Source organism: Amblyomma maculatum, chromosome 1, assembly GCF_055883805.1.
Source record: "Amblyomma maculatum isolate TAMU_Amacu chromosome 1, ASM5588380v1, whole genome shotgun sequence".
NCBI lineage: Eukaryota > Metazoa > Arthropoda > Arachnida > Ixodida > Ixodidae > Amblyomma > Amblyomma maculatum.
The window spans coordinates 352,107,964-352,128,076 of record NC_139344.1 but is presented as its reverse complement, the minus strand read 5'-3'; the positions used below and the strand labels follow the sequence as shown (position 1 = coordinate 352,128,076).

At 43.4% G+C, this 20,113-nt stretch overlaps 2 protein-coding genes across 6 annotated transcripts in view; one reads left to right on the top strand and one right to left on the bottom strand.

The window, feature by feature from the left end:
* LOC146207776 (uncharacterized) overlaps positions 1-16,987 on the bottom strand; it is a 74,237-nt gene extending 57,250 nt beyond the window's left edge. For 3 of the 5 annotated variants that reach the window (XM_084590350.1, XM_084590359.1, XM_084590384.1), the window contains exons 1-2: positions 16,572-16,987; positions 4,055-4,151 (exon numbers count right to left, since the gene is read on the bottom strand). The gene's annotated coding sequence lies outside the window, so the exon portion shown is untranslated. The remainder of the gene's footprint in view (positions 1-4,054; positions 4,152-16,571) is intronic. The other 2 variants (XM_084590366.1, XM_084590374.1) reach the window with 1 other exon arrangement.
* Positions 16,988-17,058: 71 nt separating this feature from the next.
* LOC146207775 (protein MMS22-like) overlaps positions 17,059-20,113 on the top strand; it is a 52,444-nt gene continuing 49,389 nt past the window's right edge. Inside the window, exons 1-3 of the mRNA XM_084590340.1 lie at positions 17,059-17,339; positions 18,582-18,753; positions 19,084-19,136. Of these exons, the coding sequence (XP_084446466.1) occupies positions 17,282-17,339; positions 18,582-18,753; positions 19,084-19,136 (283 nt within the window). The 5' untranslated portion in view covers positions 17,059-17,281. The remainder of the gene's footprint in view (positions 17,340-18,581; positions 18,754-19,083; positions 19,137-20,113) is intronic.

Sequence of the window (20,113 nt, the reverse complement as noted above, 5' to 3'; positions counted from 1 at the left end):
ATTTCTTGTAAATTAATTTTTTTTTATTCCCATCCAACCTGTTTTGTGTTAGCCGTAATTTTTTAAATATTCACATTGAATATGCCTATAAAATAAATGTTTTAGGAATGTGCATTCAATGTCAACGATCGCTATGCATTTTACCCATTTTTATCTCTCATATAATTTTCAGCAAAGAAGTTTGTCAGACACCTATTAAAAGCAGCCATATTTCCTATTATGTTTTCTTGTCATTTCAAAATGTCAGACTCAAGACTGTTCTTGCCTTGTGAGCTCCGATTTCTTTGTGCCTTGACAATCATATTGTTGAGGTTAAGGTAAGGCATCCGTGCCCGCATGGCATATAGACGACGTCATCGCCCATATTTCGAATTTGTGTCGTTATTGAAAGTGCTGCAATCTCCCAGACCTCGAGTCATCTGATTGGTGAAAACGGTTACGAGTACACCTCGATTATGAGTACACCTTGGTGAAATTGCCAATTTCTAAATGTATTTAAAGGGCCACTGTCCAGGGAAGGACCTTTTAAGCAAAGGAGCCCAGTGTTTCGATCAGATACCGGAGACAGTCTGTGCAAAATGCTACGGTGACACGCACGCCGCAAAGCAACGAAAATACAAATCAAAGCTCTCTCATGCTCTCCTTCGGGAAGCCAGCTTCCTCGTTTCCTGCGCTGGCCCGTCGAGCCACAGTTATGACGTACTTCTCGAGAATGACGTCCATTGGTCCGTCCCGCTGACTGACGGGAGAAGGATGGGTGTCTACCGCTCACTGCTCGCTTTTCCCTCGCCACGGCCAGGCTGAATCCAGCGGCGCGCGCTCCTTCGCCCGTTTTTTTTTTTATTATTATTTTCTGCGCTCGCGGAGTGCCACGCCCCACCTCCCGCCAAACGCGGAGGAGGAAGGGGAATTTGTCTTGCGGAGGCTAGACGACCTCGGGCAGGAGAGTGAAAAACCTTTGCGAGGGAACGGAAGGAGAGAAGCATGATAGAATCGGGTGATTGCGATGGCTGTAACTGCGTTATTAGTTACTCTTTTCAAAAACATTTTGCGGCCTTGCGTTCTAGGGGCGAAGTCTCACAGTCACCGGGGAAGAAAATATTTTAGACCGGAGGGTGCACAGTGGGCCTTTAAGGCAGCCCAAAGGCATTGTGCTGCCTAGCCAAACCACCTGGGCTCGATCCCGGCTACAGCAGCAGTTTTTCTGATGGAGGTGGAAAACGGTAACGCCTGAGTATCGAAAATTCAGCGGACGCTCAAGATCCCTAGGCAGTGAAAATTAATCCGTAGCCCTCCACTTCTGCGCACTTTATAGTCCTGGTTTAGCTTTGCTGCGTTCCAAAAAAAGAAAAGAAAAGGGGGGGGGGGACACTGATAATTTGCATTACTGCTGCTGCTTGCAGCTCTGCACCGCATAATACCAGGCATTCAGCACAGAGACGGCCCTACCATACGACTACCGATGCTGCTAAATTGTGGGTGCACCCCATTGCTTGGACAATTCCACTTGAAAAATCTGATCTTCACAAAGTATGCAAAGACCGAACATCCGATCACGAGCGCTAAGTGACCGATTTACACTGCCTACAGCGTACGCTACTTATTACACTGGGACTGCGTGATAATCCGTTGCGGATTCGCTCGCCTGCGATGAGACTTCACAAATGAAAGAATGTGTACGACTTGCATAGAAGCAAAAACGGGCACATGATGCCGGGCAGCAGACGCAAAGCTAATCCCGCGTGGGAAACTACTATGTGACTGATGCAGTGCTCCGCAACTGCTAGCAGGCAGGAGCGTTCCTCGGCATATACAAGATAAGCAAACCACTCACTTGCGGGCTATCTTCGGTCTAACTTCTTCTGCAGTCTGATTATTACCCCTTGAAATGCATTCAACACCGCAGCCTCTTGTATCGTGCTCCCAGCGAGCACACCTTGTTTCCCTTGTTATCCTTAGTTACTTTTTGCGTACAGCAAGCATGGACACCTTATAGGACGACAAACATCAGCTCGTGCGTTGCTAATCCTGAACCACCAGAGCAGTTTCCAGAAACCACCAACATGGCGGAAATTCGCGAAGTCAACATGCCAGATTTTGCATACCGTCCGGTAATGTCAAAAAAGACCGTTTTGATTGATCAAAATTCAAGCGTTGACAAAGTGTGGCAGCACGCTCCGCCATTAAAAGAAACTGTGTCCAAGTTGCAAACGCTCAGATTATTACGACTGCATAATCATCTGGAAAATAAAATAGTTAAGTTGAAAAGTCGCAGAAGCGAAAATTCGTACACATAACAGCCATAGAGTTAATTTAGGTGGAAAAGAATAAAGAAAAGTGATTTCCATGAAGGCAGTGACTGCAAAAGCAAAAAGCTTTCATTGAACGCTTCTAGATGGCACAACAATCCATAGGCACACAAAAAGTAAGTTTTAGAACTAGTCACTTTCTGAAGTCTAGTTTACCAGCTTGAACGATCCAAAAGCTCTGATTAACATACAATATTTACCATATGACCACGAATATAACATGAAGGTCGACTTTACAACAGCATATAGAAGAGAGAAAAAATGAATGCAAATGTAATGCGAAGAACAAGGTTGCACCTAAATGCTTACACACATAAGTATGTACCTACCATTGAAAATGGCTTTCATGCACCTCTTCTTTCGTTTTGAAAGCAGTGCAAAATATCGGATTTATTCTAATGCAGGGAACTTTTCACCTGTTTTCCATAAAAAAAAAAGGAAGCAACTCCTCTTTTTGCAGTAGGGTAAACACAGTTCCTCATTAATTTCAGTAGTCTATAATTTCAGTAGTCTATCACAATAACAAAGCAGCTAAATTAAAAAAAAAATATGGGAGGGGGGGAAACTAATATTATTAGGATGAACTGGGCCTTTGGCGATGTCTTTTCTTTGGTCATTAACATTTACTCCTATTCTCCCAATGTTTTGCTGCAAACAGCCCAGCAGAATTGGAGACTACCTTGACACAAAGCGCATGGAAGAGTGATGTTGTAATGCACAGCAGTTAGCAATTATGCAATGGTGTCTGAGGTGCTGGCAAAAGCACCGACGCTTTCAGTGTTACTTACATGCGCAAGAGCCACTATGGAAACAAAATACTGCAAATCATTTCTCGGCAGCATCAGGAGGAGGCGAGACATTTATTGTGAAATTACGTCTGTCACTGACAGCTTAATTGTATCAGCCAGTGAATGAGAGCTCTCAATGCCACGCCTTAGACTGGTTCTTAATCCGACATCGGTCCTTGAAGGACAAGTGTTCGCCCATAGGTTGAAGGACCAGAAGTGGTTGCGACTCATGGGTGCGATGAAGATGCAGTGGAATAAAACGCTGCCTGCATCCACGAGTTTTATTTAAACTTCATAAACTGCTAACTCAAACTAAAGCACAGGCTGACATGTTCTCACAAGCAAGGCTAATTTTTTGCTGTCCCTATCCTGCCAAGAAGAAACATCTCTTTTTGCTGCCATTACAAGACGAAATTGTACTCCTGGGTACTTGTTTTGTGAATACGTAGCGACTGAAAACTGAAATAAAATTGATTTGATTTGATTCCATACCCATCATTTTCTTTACAACTTGCACACCGTGAGTGTAGCAAACCCAAATACAACTTATGTGTAAAATTGGGAGGGTAAAAACGACCGAAATTTATTGCAGTCGATAGTGGGTAAAGATTGGAGTTACCAAGAAACTGTTCTGCAATTTGAGCACGTTAGGAATCGGTTTTGCCTGCAAAAACAGTTATTTACATTTGCTTCAGTAAGTAAAATAAAGGTATGTTACTTTTATTGTCCTTTTATTGCTTTATTGTCCTATTGACATAACCTGAAAATGACAGATGTTACACTGAATGAAGATTTTGGGTTTACCAGAATTGGGCAAGATTCGGTTTCAACTGAAAATGGCAGAGTTGCTATAAATCCAGCTGTTTCTGCGATACATATGGCCTAATATGTCAAAGCCCTATGAGGAATTAGTCGAAGTGAAGCTCTGTGGAGGTACAGCAAAGGCTGACAACTTACCTAAGGATTTCGCACACGATGACGGTGCAGTAAGCCAAGAACGAATTGCCTTTCTAGAGACTCAAACTTGTTCTGAAGCACCATGCCGCACCTCTAGCTGCAAGAAAATAAAAATACTAAAGTCAGTGCAGTGTCTCACAATAAAACAAAGGCAGGGCGATTTTTACTGCGATAGCACTACAGCTGCTGCCACCGCACCAAAACTCCAGTGCAGTCAGAGATGAAATTCCCTGAATGGTCAAGCCAGCGATGGCATCATAGAGGTAACGTGACCGCGAAGGACTACTCGCAGAACACAGCCTACACGAGTTGCATTCAAAAATAGCCCCTTAGCCAACATGAAAAATTTGGCTTCCTACTTAAACAATCGATGGGTGTTTGGCAATGTGCTGACAAATGCAGTAGGGAAAGCGGCACATTCACATAAAGGAAATATAGCTGAGAAGTCAAATCCTATTGCATCCCCTCAAAGTAGTCTAATACCCCGGTCACAGAGGCATTTCGAAGGCTCTTGTACCGATAGTCTATAGACTCAAAAGGCCTTTGAGTGCTGGTACATGAGCGGTTCCGATAGCTATATGCCAACAGTCATTGAGTCAGTGCGAAACTCTAGCAAGACTTCAAGGACCTACGAACAATAGCTATTTGCACTTGCAGTCATCAAGCGCACAACGTGACGCAATGCAGAACAAAACTGGAGAAGTATAATTACTGAACAGTAACGTAGCTTCAAAATATACAAGTTATTTTGCTGAAAAGGAAATGACAGGCCAGACTTGAAAACATTGTAGCAAGTGCAATACAAATGTTGCCAGCAATACAGAAGCGACCAAATAAGCGTCCTCAAAAGTGCATGAATGCTGTAAGTCTTCTCCAAAACAATAAAATGCATCTCAAGAATGATTACACTACTGAGACAAACAGACACTGAAATTTTACTGGTGGCGACAGTGGCGTCTCAACACCTTGGTGAGAGATTGTGGAGTCTCTCGATGACGGAAAAACTTTTTCGAGTGCGACAGCAACTAAGAATCTCAACGGCTCACTCGATAGCCTTTGAAAACGGCCGTGTGACGGGGGCATTAGGTGGCCTCATAGTTTTTGGCATTGTGAACTCGGATTCTGGTGTTTGCCGCCAGACTACGAATAAAATTTTTACAAAGACAGCAACGCAACTGCGACCTCCTAGTTTTCCTTTTAGAAGGCAAGAAACTGCCACCATCAGGTGGCAGCTATCAGGAAGGTGTCGGACTAGGTAATTTTTTGTTATAGGATTTCATTAAAAGGAGGAGAGATTCTGCTAGGGGTAAATAAAAGATAAAACAAGCTCCCCATCTGTACATTTACACACACAATAATAAAAGCTGTAGATGAAGCATGTTAGTTGGCAGCCATATTCTGCTCCCATGAAAGAAAAGCCCAAAGAAAAGTACTTCTATAGTTTGGCAACACACCCAAAAATTTATTTTCCACATCATAATTTCCAGGCCAATGCTTTTACACAAACAAGTATGCCCAGTGCAATAAAAAGCTTAGACAAAAACCACAAACCAGGAAAAAAAAAGGGGGGGGGGGGGCACAAATAAGAGACCAAGAACCCCCCCTCCCCCTAATTTTAAGTCAAACAAGTAAGGCGATGTCATGTAGAGGCTGTCCAGATTTTCCACAGCCTAGGAATTCATATTCCTAGGCTGTGGAAAATCTGGACAGCCTCTACATGACATTGCCTTACGAACACTGCACCTAACTATTTTTCACTGATTAACTTATCGATACATACAGTTGAGACACCTAAAATGATTGACCATGGTGCCCTACCACTTCTGGAACAAGGCATCTCTTCCAATTGATAGAATGACCAAGTTCCATTTTGTGCACTCGTTTTAGATGCATACCTTAACCCTTTCCCTACTGCGGTAAAAATCGCCATATTTTGTGGGACCCCGACTGTTTGTTTGGTTTATGGGGTTTAACATTCCAAAGCGACTCAGGCTATGAGAGATGGATGCCATAGTGGAGGGCTCTGGAAATTTTGACCACCTAGGGACCCCGATTTCTGTCAATAAGGTTTACAATTATATGCCATAATGAAGCCAATTAAACACAGTTTTTAATTACATTGCTATTAGGATTTTAGTCATTTCTAACAAATTTGAAAAAAGGAAAAAAATAAACTTGCAAAAGGTATGCTTGTATCCAAAATGAAAAAAAAAAAAAAATTAAATTTCAATCATACCAAATTTCTGGCTTTCCTAAAGCAAATATTTCCGAGGTAAAAAAAAATTCCAGCTGGTAATGCTTTCTGCCTGGAAAAGAACCTCTTTAGGGCCTAATAGGCTGCCACACCATTACATGAAATAGTTGGATGAACCTTCAGCAGCACATGTGCTATCTAATCCTGTGGAAATAATGCAGAAACCCCACAGATGAGAAAAACTATAAACTGGTGCCTTCACAATGTGCCATTAAGCAGCTTCCTGAGCTCATTGCTATCTAAAGGAAACAAGAGTGCCATAACAGTTTTTCTAATAGGACGATGCGTTCTTTGATGTAAATTTATTTGTAAAAAAATGTTGAACTTATTCACAGGCTAATATTAAATTTTATTTGATGCCTGCAATAGAAACTGCTAGAAGACATTTATATATAAACAGAAATCAATTTCTTTGTTAGACTTCAAAATATCATCTGTTCCACTTTCTCTGACAGCATTTCACAGGCATAATTTTGATCATGGATGCCTTTCTTAGAATTGATAACCGGTATGTCCAACGAATTTTAAACACATTCGAAACTGCCCCCCCCCCCCCCCCCCAACCTGATATTGAAAGTGAAATAAAAGCAACATTTCTCTACCTGGTCACAGTATTCAATACATGTCACTTCTACTTAAAGGGACATTGACAACAATTTTTATGTTTGCAGAACCCGACAGCACGATATTTCGTGACATTGCTACTTGTCCGGTAGTAAAAGATGCAGTTATTGATGAGATGTTGCGATAAGAAGTTGAGCAGTTTTTTTTTCCCGCCGGTTGAATTCAACCAGTTTAACCCAACTACATAGCTGGATAAAATGACACCGTCCATGACGTAATACAGACTCCGTGATTGCTGGCCCGCAGCAAGCGGTGTGGTTTAGCAGCAGCCAAAATGAAATCATGAAAGCTACAGCCAGGCTTTGCGTGGTAGCTTGCACCAGTCATGGATCTATAATAGAGTTGAATGCTGTCCTGCACTTCAGCGGCCTCAACCCCACAGATCATGCAGGCTGAAGCTGAAACATGATCTTCCCAAGAGCACTTAGGTATATTTCTTTTTGGAATTGTGTAGTAACTCTATGCTCCTTGCCTTGTCCCATTTAGGTTGCCTTTTTGCCATTGTCTCCCTGTGATAAAAGCATGTTATTATGTTGGAGACAAAATCTACTACTCGATCCAAACACGCAGCATAATTAAAATTTGTCGATCTCGGAGACTTATTGCACGCCACGTGACTCACAGTTGCGAGCTTCAGCCCTTTCGGTTGTGGCGGCGATACCTGTATCTCTATTTTTACTAGAACGTTGTTTTCAGTAAGAGTGGTGTCTTTGTGATCAGGAACTAGTATTCTATCATTGCAAGCCCACTTCACTTTTCTCTTCAGTGTCCCTTTAAGCAATAGCTAGTGGTGAACCAAGCATATCAGCATTTGTAAAGACTCTGAACTACACTATCAAAGATGCACTAGTAATGGTACAAAATCATCAATGGCATATTGTGGGCCTCAACGTCTTGAACTGGCACATGGGTTATGAGGTACTATACAGCGGAGTACTTCGGGACGATGAAACAGTCGACCATAAAAGGGCACTTTTTTAGGCTTTACAGGCACAAGAACGAAGAAATACGGGCATTTCAACATTCCACTGAGTATGCCTTCCGAGGTGAAAATTTGCGATGTAGCTTTGGAGAAGACCAGCCATTATATTCTGGCTGGTGTGTGTCCATTGGCATGACTGCATAATATGGCCACTACCCATGCACCTCATCTTTTTCACTCATCAATACACAGTTATCACTCTGCATCATTCTCTAGCACAGGGTTGATGCTCCATGCCAGCAATACGTCGCTTAGCCAACAGTTTCTTTACAAGTGGGAAAGGGTATACCTCAGTCACTCAGGGGTGGAAGCAAGCTCGAGCATTTTGGAGCAGCTTTGGAGCAACAAAACGAGTTTTGGAGCACGTTAATTATGTTTTGGAGCATGTTTCTGAGGTCAAACGTCTTTGCTAATTGCAGTTTTCTTTTTCTGAAATACACAATCTTCACTCTGATTCCTTTTTATGCAAGTTCAATACCTTTTCAACTTTGCACTGATCTCTGACAAGACAAACGGCCAAAGCATGTAAAGATACCTATATAACACAGGCCGACCGTAGCAACAACTTGCAAAAGACTAGCAGCAAACGTAAAGCTTGCTGGTGCGCTTCAACATCCAGTCTGACCTAATGCACTTGCCTGTTTTGACTTGGTAGATTTAAATGTCCAGTCTACCACTTCGATGCGCTCTAGCTGAGATACTAATTTGGAGTTCAGATTAATGGGCATGACATCTCCGCTCCCTATCTTGTGCATATCTATTTTATTTCAGTTATTTAGAATACACCTCAAAGCCTCTAGATATGTGCTAGTGCATGGTCCTTTTTGATCCTATGTACCTCTGAGCACATGGATATTTCGTCTGCCAAAAAGGCGCCTTCAGACCACAATAATGCGTCAATAACGGCCAGTGCCGCTCCTATGCCTTTTGCCTACCGTGGTATCGTAGACTGCAGCACGACCTCGATCATCTTGTCCGTTTGTAAATATGGCAGAGGTCTTAGACCTCCGCCATATGGGATGGAAGCAGGCTTAGGCATTTTGGAGCAGCATTTTGGAGGAGAGAGCAATGCTGGGGCTCATTTTTAATATTTGGCGATAGACCCCGTATTACTTTCCAACACTCTTGAGAAGTTTCCTAGTGATCGAGAGCTTTGGCGTACCAACCCATAGCACTTCAAGTATGGCTTTGTCTGCCGTAGGCCTGGCAAGCTCGTCAAGGCTGACAAAGAGGCCCGATGGTGAAGTACCTGCTGGTTTTCACAGCAGAACCATTAGAATAACTCGTGCAGTTTTTGCAGTCGGACAAGCTTCCTTCCTAGCGGTTCACAGTAGTTTGCGCTACCTGCTTCGCTTGCTGATCTTGCTTCTCTCCACTGGCGATTCAAAAGGCTGAGAGGAGGTGCTATGTTACATGCACAGTGCTTTTTTTCTCGCAATTATCTCCAATCGCCGGTGGCTCATATGGAATTTACTTGCCAACAAATATTATTACGCTCCATGCTTCCTTCCCTTAAAAAGATTTCATTTGTATTAAGCCCAGTGCAAGATGAGATATCTTTGCCCCCGGTGCTGTGACATTGTTCCCATGTTCTACTAAATTTGATGGCAAAACATTGAGGCAGACAGTTTGGAGCAATTTTGGAGCAGGACGGAGCAGGGAAAGCAGTTTGGAGCAGAATAGAGCAATTGGAGCAGCACTTCCACCCCTGATCCCTTCATCACCTGCTACCACAACCCATAAATAGCTGCCATTTCAATTGTTGGCATAGTCTTGTATAGCCCCCACCTGCCCATTATGAGAAGCAATCGTTAGATATTAATAGCTGCTGGCTATCCCACTTGTTTAAATTAAAGACTGCCTGCCACACAACTTTATGCGGAAATTCAGGCAATCCTGTTACACAAAGGCACCCAGCAGGCTCTTGCGAATGAGTGTGGAACATTGTCTGGCTAGTATACATATTACATTAAGCACTAGCGTAAAGCGAGCTGAAATGCAGCTCTATTCTCCCCTCCCTCACCCTTGGTCCGAGCTAGATGTAAGTTGCAAAAAGTGGCTTTCATTTCGTGTTTCAGCCTTATCGACATAGTGAGTTAGTGCTAAGCACGCAGGCTGCTCTTATTTCTTAGCCATTATTCGGCTATCTTGCTTAATCTGCACAGCCATGCACAGTAACCTAATCTTTGACAAAATGGCAGCTCACCGGGTGAAGCAAAATGCTCAAGATAATGCCACTATCAAGTAAAAAAGAATGAGGGGCACTTTTCAAGAAGCCCTCGTGCGTGCTGCTCATTGCTTTCTGCCCAGCAACTAAATCCAGAAACAAAAATAAAATACTTGCAGGAGGCGATCACCAAACCAAAACAACACACAGATGCTCAGCACTAAAAGCATCTTTTAAAAATAATTTCTGTGTCACAAGCTTTTCTTGCCTGTATGGCATGTACTGTGACCTAGGTGAGAGCTTGCGAAGAGAGAACACTTTAAGGGCAACTCCAGGGGTTTTGAAAGTTCATAATTGAGCATCCAAAAAGCACAAAACCAAAAGCGAAAATAGGTTTCTGCCAACTTATGACATCGTAGATGAATCCCTAAAACCTAAAGTAGCTATTTCTTAAGGCCTCATAATCACAGGCTCAACTATGGAGTAATTGGCCTTTGTTTTAGTTTCCACGTGGGCAATGAAGTCAACACGGCCGAGAGCAAGCTTTCCAGATCGGTTTGATGTCATGCAAGGACAACACGGTGCCTCAAATGAAACAGCAAATGTTCATAAATTGACACATTACTGTTTACGGCTTATGCAATAAAGATTACTTTTCAACATGGCTGTGCTTATTCATCTGCATCTGCTCGACTTTAATGAAGAGTGTGGCAACCAGTAAACAACCAACCATTATATACCGTGCTTACTTCAAGGGCGTCAAGAAAAAGACACCTTAAAGGGATGAGATGTCAAGCCTCTTACAAGGAGAGAAGCAGAAAGATGCCATGCCAGTGTGAATGGACGGCTCGCTGGGCACTCTTGGTACCGTCACAGTTAATGGCAAACCACTGTTAATTTCAGCCGACCTTTTTATCAGACTTCGCCGATTTTTTGGAAGGTATCCATGACGATACCCATGATTTCTCCAGGTACAAAATGAATTACCAGATAATGCCAGGTCATCAGACCCCCTGCCCTGTTTCTGGAAATAAATATTTGCTACTACCATCAGTGTCACTTGTTTTCTTCCTCATAATGCTTTCCTTTCCTTTCCGACTGGCTTATTTCCGTGCCAGGATGCGTCCTGTCTGGGAGATTGCGTGCTAAAGATCACGAATTAAAGCATTAGTTTAAGAGGGCAAACAGCATGACAGCTCAATATTTCATTATACAAACCTAGCCAGCCGAGTATCACACTCAATTCTCACACATTATCTTAATGAGGATATCCTGATATAAACTTGGAAGACGCCTATATATGCAAACACAAAAGAGGTCCTTCAAAAGCACCTTTCTTAGTTTCGATGACACCATGAAGCATTCCCTCTTTGTTTTCATACCAGCGGCCGCAGTGGGTGAGAGTAAGTCATAATAAAGTGCCTCAATATTCAGTCCATAGCGCGCCAGCATGAAGCTCTGCATTGGAAACAATGGTGTCGATTATTATTATTTTTTTTTCTTTTTCGGTGATCAGCTTACAAACATGTTCTTCCTGAATGCTAAGCTGGTTTCTTATTTTGATTGAAGCTGTAAAGGCATGGCAACGGAATAGAAAGTAGCAAAATAAATGTTATGAAAAAGTGTTCCATGGTGTCTTCACAATCGGGGTATGAGAAAAATTACCAAAGGATCTTACGTGCTAAAATAAAAAAAGCAAATTTGGTATCAGAACGGCTGCCCAACCTGCTACTTTCCTCATATGTGAAATGGCATTTTTGACATTTAGGATTGTAGCCAAAGGTCCTTTTCAAGAAAGGATTGCTAACTTGCTATGTGCATGCACATAACTATCTTTGCCCTTACACAGTCAAACCAGGTTTTCAGTTCCTCACTTTTATGCTTTACACACTACTAATAAATGCTTCACAGGAAGGGAAAGGCACACTCTCTGTCACACTTGTTTCTGTGGGCACCTGAACCGCACCTTAAGGTAAGGGAGGAATGTGGGAGTGATAGTGGAGAGAAAGAGGAGATGTAGTGGAGGGCTACGGAGTAATTTCGACCCCCTGGGGATCTTTAACGAGCGACCAAGATGGTGGCGAGAGGTGTCCTGCATCTCGCCGGACAAGAAGTGCTGCTGGAGCAGATGGGAGCTCCGATGGTTTATGTGAAGGTTTACAGTCTTCCCCCATGCGTCAGCGACGAGGCTCTCGCTGCGGCGCTTTCCCCGCATGTAAAAGTCCAATCTGTCTAAGAAGTAGCGTTCCATTCTAGGAGCCACATCCGGAAAGGGACGCGGCTGGTCGAGTTGGAAATGACGCGGTCACCCCCCAACTTCCTGATGGTGACTGGGACCCGCGTCATGATGGAGTATCAAGGGATGAAAGTGCGCTGACATATGTTCTGCATTATATAATTTTCTTTTCTTCTTTTCTATGCATGTTAAATGCTAACACACGTGCACTTCCATCTATCTTGTTGACACTTAAGGCAAATTTAGATGCCAACACACTCAGCTGGCCAATACATATGCCAATGTTTCAAAACAGTGCCGACTATGCTGGCTGAAGACATTGTACCTGTAGACCCCGGTTAAATTTAGCACATTCTTTCCTCTCTACTTTCTTTATAATTTTGTCGTTTTCTTGCCGGAAGGAAAACACCAACACCAAGGAATAACAACCACACATCTTTCTAGTACTTTTCAGTCTCTAAATACATGTTAATACAAGACAATAAAGCAAGTGGGAGGTTGGGAGGGGGGAAGTCATTTTTTAGAATTTTGCTTCATGTCCTTCTGCTCAGATCCTTTGTCACCAACACCATATGCTACAGCCGACATCACTGGGAAACCATGACCGAAGAGAAAGTCTGCCAAATGGAAGGAAAATGAGACACTTTCACTACATCGTTGCCACTGCCTTCTCAATGCTTCTTTTGCAATTGTGTGCTTGCCTGAGCCCATTAAGCAACACATAAGTAGTTACTAAATATAGTGAGAATAGTGTTTTCTTTTTTTTTTTTTTTTTTTTCCAATAAGTAATAGAGCCCTATCAAGGGCAATTATTTCAATGTGCAACGTTCAGCTATTTGCAGAAAGGGCGATGCTTCGTGGCATTATTGCTCCCTTTAGGAAGAAATATTACAGCGAAACTCAGAGAAGAAAGAGAGGGTGAAAATGGCTGGCTGGCACTTTCGGTACTGGTTTCAGGTCATTCACCTGATGTAACCCATCACTTGTCACTCTCAATGCACTTTTAAATGTGTCTAAAAAGTTTAAAAATACGCTTTGGCTCTTCTCTGCCTTCAATATGCCTTTTATTGAACAAGTGCAAAAACCACATGTTTAGGGGCTTCAGCAGCCACAAACCTATTTGTAGCCCCACATAATGATTAGGTAAGACAATGATCTAGCCTAATCATTGCCCAGGTTTTTCCAGTGCAGGCAAAAGGCTTTCACCAATATTCCTTCGTGCACCAGCCATTGTCATGCATTCCTGCAACCTTCAGAACTTCACCTATCCACATGACTTCAGCCTTCCCTCAGCTATATATTCCCTTCTTTGCAACCCATTCTGCTACCCAAATGTTGTTAGCTATCTGTTCACCCCAACACATACGCGCAATGCTCAGGTCTATACTGCAGTTATTTATGGTAAATATCCTTTAACCACACTTTCTTGTCCTCATCCGTCCCTCTACTTCATAAAAGGTCACTGCCTCCTTTCTCATGACAAAAATGTGTACAATAACTGAAAAGGAGCTCTATAAGCAGGTTTCAGCTGAGCATTGGTAGGGCTATTCTTTTTAGAGAAGGTGCTCCTCACAGCTTGACAGTGCCTGGCAAAAACATTCCACCCCAGGACGCTACTATCTAGTAAATGAAATTAATAAATCTATCTCACTTTTTTTTTTACAGCCTAGTTCAGTGGCTTGTATGACACTAATGGTTCCTTGGAAGAAATTTCAATACTCCATGGTGCCTTAACTTCTCAACAAAGCCCTTCAGTTCACTTTTTTTTTTTTTTTTTTTTTACAGCCTAGTTCAGTGGCTTGTATGACACTTGGTTCCTTGAAAGAAATTTCAATACTCCATGGTGCCTTAACTTCTCAACAAAGGCCTTCAGTTTTTTTTTAGGATGGGTGACAGAACTTAGATCAACTTTAGGCTCTTCAGAACAAGATGTATAAGCTGAGCAATGCCTGTTAAATGCCTTCCAAATATCCAACACAATTGTGTCAAAGCCCACAGTCACATTGTAAGTGCTTGGGGCATGGATGAAACTATTTCCAAACACTTCTTTTCTGTATGTGCTTAAAGAAAGCACAATTCATAGGCACAGGCAAATGAACACCCCATATTTTGTTGTTAATTCCAATGGCCCATCCTGGCCTCCTCAGTTACTCACCATGAGTGTAAAGAAATTTTCAACAAGCTATGTCAAAGAACCACAGCTACAGATAACTAGGGCTTGCTTGGACAGTGTGCATACCAAGGTCATGTGACCCTTTTAAAAGTCAGGTCTACTCCCAAAAGCTAAGGTGCAGTGCTTGAACATAGTTAGGAAGTGCCCAACTGAACAAATCCATAAAACCTGCCTCAGTGGTTTTTAAAGCCTGTAGCACAGAAATTTTTGGAAGGGCTTTGACAATACAGAGGTGTATCCTGAATAAGCTAGAGGACATTGACAGATTACAAAAAAAAAAAAAAAAAAAAGCCACATCCTGGCGAATAGGTGACACTACAAATACTTATACAATAACTGGATGTCAGTATAGCTGCACACTTGGATACTCTTGGGGACACAAGAGGCGAAAATCTGAAATGATCTTTCAATGTTATGTAACATAACCTCCTTGGTTGTGAACTGTTTTTGCTTCCCACCTCCCAGACCAACAAAATTAACTGTCCTTTTCATTAAGGCCATTAGAATGGCAATGATATATAAGAGGCAACATTCGCCATTTATCCTTGCCACTTAAGTGCAATGAAAGCCCCAGCCACTTTGAAACAATAAAGAGCAAAATGTTTGATCTCCAAACATCCATTTAGCTCTAAATCTCAAGAGGATCGATCCGCGCAATAAAATTGGCAGGTGCTGTCCACAACTTTCCTTCCTTATTCTGAAGGCACGATAGTCAAATTGTGAAATTTCGTAAGTGTTTGGACATAGTTATCAAACCTAACCTAATGTGAGAGCTTGCAACGGTCAAGCTTAAGCGGAATGACAATGGTGACATGGTGGCCAGTAATGCTAAGAAAGAATTGGGATGAGCCAAAGCAAGATGACTCATTGGAACACCCAGCAGAATCAGGGGAAGATGACCTAGAAAATAGAAGTTTGTCATGATGCCCACTTAGTTCCGTGACCTCGACCGAGCGCTCTAACACAATACTAGACTTCGTACTGCTGCGTCAATACCCAAGTGATAGGATGTAGGGAAGACTGAACCGAGGCTGAACATGCACAACAGCTCAACAGAACACACTTTGGTCTCCGACGTGCGTGAAAAATGAACGCGCCGGAGAGAAACGACCGGCAGCCGTGCATATCGCCATCTTTGCGAGCTGGGCGCAATAACAATCCACTGGTCAGAAATGTGCTGGAATACGGCTCTTTCTCTATTGTTGCATTTTTCCCGCCTCAAGCTTTTTATGCAGCTCCGCTCAAAAGAAACGAGCGCACGCGGATGGCACGTTACGCTGATTGGATGCGCTCAAAGCAAGAAAACCAACGTTGCTGCAATGCAAAGCAGCTTTCATAAAGCGGCGTCAAAGCTGAATGCAGTGATTTAGGAAACCGCAAAAGCAATTCACTACTCCGTAATGAGATTAGGAAGTTATGACGGCCGGCGGACCACGGAGTTCACACGGCACAAGTGTTCAATCCGTGACTGCAACTTTTATTTTTCTTTCTACGAGTCCTTGCGACCTTGCTTTCGAATAGTTGGCTTTCTACTATAACACGATTTCTTCCAGAGACTACACATACAAGACCCAAGCGCAGCCGGTACCGTCTTGTAGATACGTTGTACTACCAGCAACGTGGGGTGTTCAGAGAAGCGACATCCAAAGTGCACAAATATAGCTTGCCAACAGTCATCGAATTTCACCTAGTACCGCGCGGAATGCAGACGCCGCGCATGACAAGGAAGGCCTGTAACGTACCGTGACTACGGGAAGCGCAGGGGGCCCTTATTGTGCAGATGGCAGAGAATGCTTTGATGTCGGCTGCGGTGTTTGCAGCGACGATTTCGCGTGAGAGCTAGCAGGGAGCCCAGGAATTAAGCCTAACAACAGCAGCATTGTTTGCGTGCCGCAAAATTACGAGAGGCAGTGAGGACTGCTCGAGCCTGCTTCGTCATTTCTGTCGACCACCGGGCGACACATGCAGCTCTAGCCGCGGTCCAAGATGGGTCTCCTCCGTGAACGCGGTCGTGGCGGAGCATGGCTTTCGAGCATCTACTACTGACAAATCCACTTCCGCGAGAGAAAAAAACTACTTACCACGGGCCTGATCCGCTGAACTCGTCCCGGCGATGTTTCGTAGCGTTGAGACCGATTCCAAGCCCGTACCAAAGCTGTTGCCGCGTCCCGGTGCACGCAAACATCCACGGACGACTCTTTTTTTTCGTCCCACTTCCACGATTCTCACAGCGAAACAGTCATGATAACCCACTGATGCCAAAATACAACACACACAGGCGCCGGAGTCTAGAAATCAGGTGGTTGTGCAAATATCAGGTTAAGCTGGACACTCGGGGTCTTTTCAGGCTTTCATAAGGGCTACCTGCAGCTTTAGTGTTCTGGGGCTCTCCAACATAAGCGGGAAAAAAATGTAGTACAAAACGCCAGAACAGCCAGAAACGGAGCGGAGCGCGGCGCGGACCTCGGAGACGAGAAAGGTTCGTATCAAAGGTGTCGCCATCTATGTGCTTTTAAAATCGCATGTGCTCTCAAACGCGCCCAGCGGCGCCCTCCCGGAGTAGTTTTGAAAAGGAGGGAAACGTGTTCGTGAACCACGGGCGCGGGCTTTTGAGCTTTCTTGACGTGTGTCTGTTGCGGCGGTGGGCAAATGATAAATAATCGCCTTTGTTTACTCTAGTGCCCCCACAAGTCAGGACCACACACGGCTGCAATGCAAATATTGCTGTTTCTGCCATGTGAGACATTGACTTCTCGGTAGGTTCGGCTGCCCTGTTTCCATCGATGACAGGATGGCAGCTACAACGTTCCCGTGCCAGCTCGAGAAGCCTTTCGGCTGTAAGGTTTTTGGTATGTTACCTATTACCGTACACGTTTTGGTCCACCAGCACGGACTAGACAAATGTCAATTTAGTTTCGCGATGTGCAAACCGTGATGTTGGTAGTCATTTTGAGGAGTCGTAGCAGACGTTCTGAAATTCTGCTGTTGACAGGTAAAGCTTGGAGATGCAGAAATAATAAAAAAGAAAATCTGCGAGGAGGCGGTCACAACACATATGTGTCTTGTGCATTGAAATTGAAACAAACTAGGTGAAAATTGTTTCACTTCTAAGGAAATTTGTTCTTGAGAGCTGGCAGTTCCATCCATTCACTCTACTTGTGGGCATTGCACTCTTTTCTTGCTTCCAACAGGGGTCAGAAAGGGCGCTAGCATACTGAGAAACCAGCTGCCCCTATCATAGCCCTCTTGATGGAATGTGGAAGCACCATTAAGGAATATAAAAATACTGCGTTGAAGCGATGGGTATAGCCGAAGACAGTGAGGCATTAGGATTACTATGCAAACAGCCCACTGCACGTCATTCTTACATAATCAAGGGTCATATAGGTGACGGTGCCTAGTAGTGCAAAAAGCTTTATTGGTAGTAAAGCAGGTTTGTAGATCACGGCAGTGGTATTCTTGCATACCGAAAGTAATATTGTGTTATCTCATGAAGATTGCTTTACCCAACTCATTGCATGAGCACCAGAGGGTTGAAAATTTAATGCAATTTTTGTTGGTTAGAGGACCATTAGCATTTGCCCAATATGTGATTTTATCATGTAAACATGAGGCAGCGTGGAAGGACATCAGCTTATGTGGAGCTGTCAATGCCTTGGGTTTGTTCTGACTCACTTTTCTATCTCGTGCTATTATGTTGAGGTACGCTGACTCTTCATGAAAGTTTAATTTCTGAAAGAAAAATAATGAATGGAAAGGCAAAAGAAACACCACAAATGATGCATGCTACTCAACGTGTGTATATTCCATGTAAAGTGAAATAAGCTACTTAACAGACTGCTTTTGATTGTTGGACACTGTGCTCTTCCATGTGTATTTCAACCTACTGTGCACAGTTATACATATATAAGTTGCCCATTCTCAAGTTTAGTCAGCGTATAGGTATATCATATTTCTTTAGTATTTCGCATCGCTAGAAGTGCGTGACAAAAACCAACAAGCTGTTCTTTTTGCGTTATCTTGCGAAAGATTGAAGCATCTTGCTCTCATTATGGACATGTTGTCTGATATATGCTTTGTGTCTTGTGCAGAACCGACTGATGCCGATGTGGGCATCCTGTTTGACTGTGGAGCTGGGGTGCGCCCACAGGCCGTGAGTTGCTACATTTCTGCAGAGGCACCGTACATCCGACTGTGTGGCCAGCTGTTGTGCCGAAACCGCTTCTCGCGCAGCCAGCTGAGCCGGCTGTTTTGGGCAGCAAGGTAACCCCTCTTTTGGTTGCTTGTGTTGATGAGGGTGGTACTGTTAGCCAACTCTATGGACAGAAGGGTTGCTTTCAGAGCCTAGTTCTCTGCATTGCTGAGCTGACGGCAATGACATGCAGTGTGTGCAAATGTCTTGCCTTTCCTTTCCTTTCTTTTAGACGTCTCCTTCTACATAAGGTTTTCATAGTTTTTCTTTTTCTAAATAATATGCTGCAAGAACAGCATGTGGCCTGTGTTGTTCTGTTCCTGACGCTGTCATGTGAATTTGCACCTTATAGTTTATATAATGATGTTGTATTGTATTCCCCTTGTATTCATTTTATTCAGGTCGAAGATTGTTGCCCTTCAGAGTGACCAAAGCATCCACAGGGGCTCGCAAGGCAAGTTTTCACCTTCCACTCTTTTTGTCTTGTCAGTTCACTGATAGTACCACAAATCCTAGTTTGGCTCTCCTCCCCTAATTGCCCAGAAAGGTAGAAAGGCAGCACGCTATAGCTCTATCAGTGAAAAACGGGTGCAATGTGCAGAGGCTGTCATTAGGTCTGTGCCAGCAGTGATCGCTCCCACAGTCCAACTTAGAGCAGTAGCTGTTAGATGCCCATTCTGTTGGTTTCACATTGTGATGGTAGTAGTAGTAGCAGTTGGCATAATAGGAGGATGGTTACAATAGAAGAAGGTAGGTATGACAAGTGGAGGAATGCGTACCCGAAGGGTGGCCACTGTGGAAAGAGAAAGGTATTGTGAGATTGGAGGGATACCCAACTGAAGGCTGGTTGCCATGGTAGCCACCTGGAGATGGGTAACATGGAAGGAGGAGCCTAATTGTGGAAGCAGGGCAATGGGGGGAGAGCATCGGAATGCGTTATTGGAGGACAGTTAATGTGGAAAACCACAAAGGGGGAGAATATGGCGAGAGTGGAGGAATGTAATGCAGTCTGCCTGTGATGGCTGCTGCAAAATCTACCATATGAGGAGAGGCTCAGTGGCCGTGGTACTGCACACCTGGAAGGGCAAACTGAAGAGGTGCTCATGTAGAAGCATGAGTGTGTAAGAAAAACTGAAAAGATATATAATTTTGCATATATGCGTATTGCTCTCAAATTCTTTACCTCAATGAATTGTGGAATGAGCAAAATTAGAGCGACGCTCAAGCCTCGCCTTAAGAGTAGATGCAATAGCGGCTTTAACATTGCCTTTTCTTTCTTTTTTTTTTTTTTTTTTTTTTGTACGCAAACTTGCCATAAGACATATTATATAAACTCATGTAAATGGTTTTCCGTGAGGAACCGGAGCAGGCTCCCGCTCTTAGCGTTGTCGGTGAGCCATTTAGAAAAGTCATCTTCCCTTGTTGTGGTTA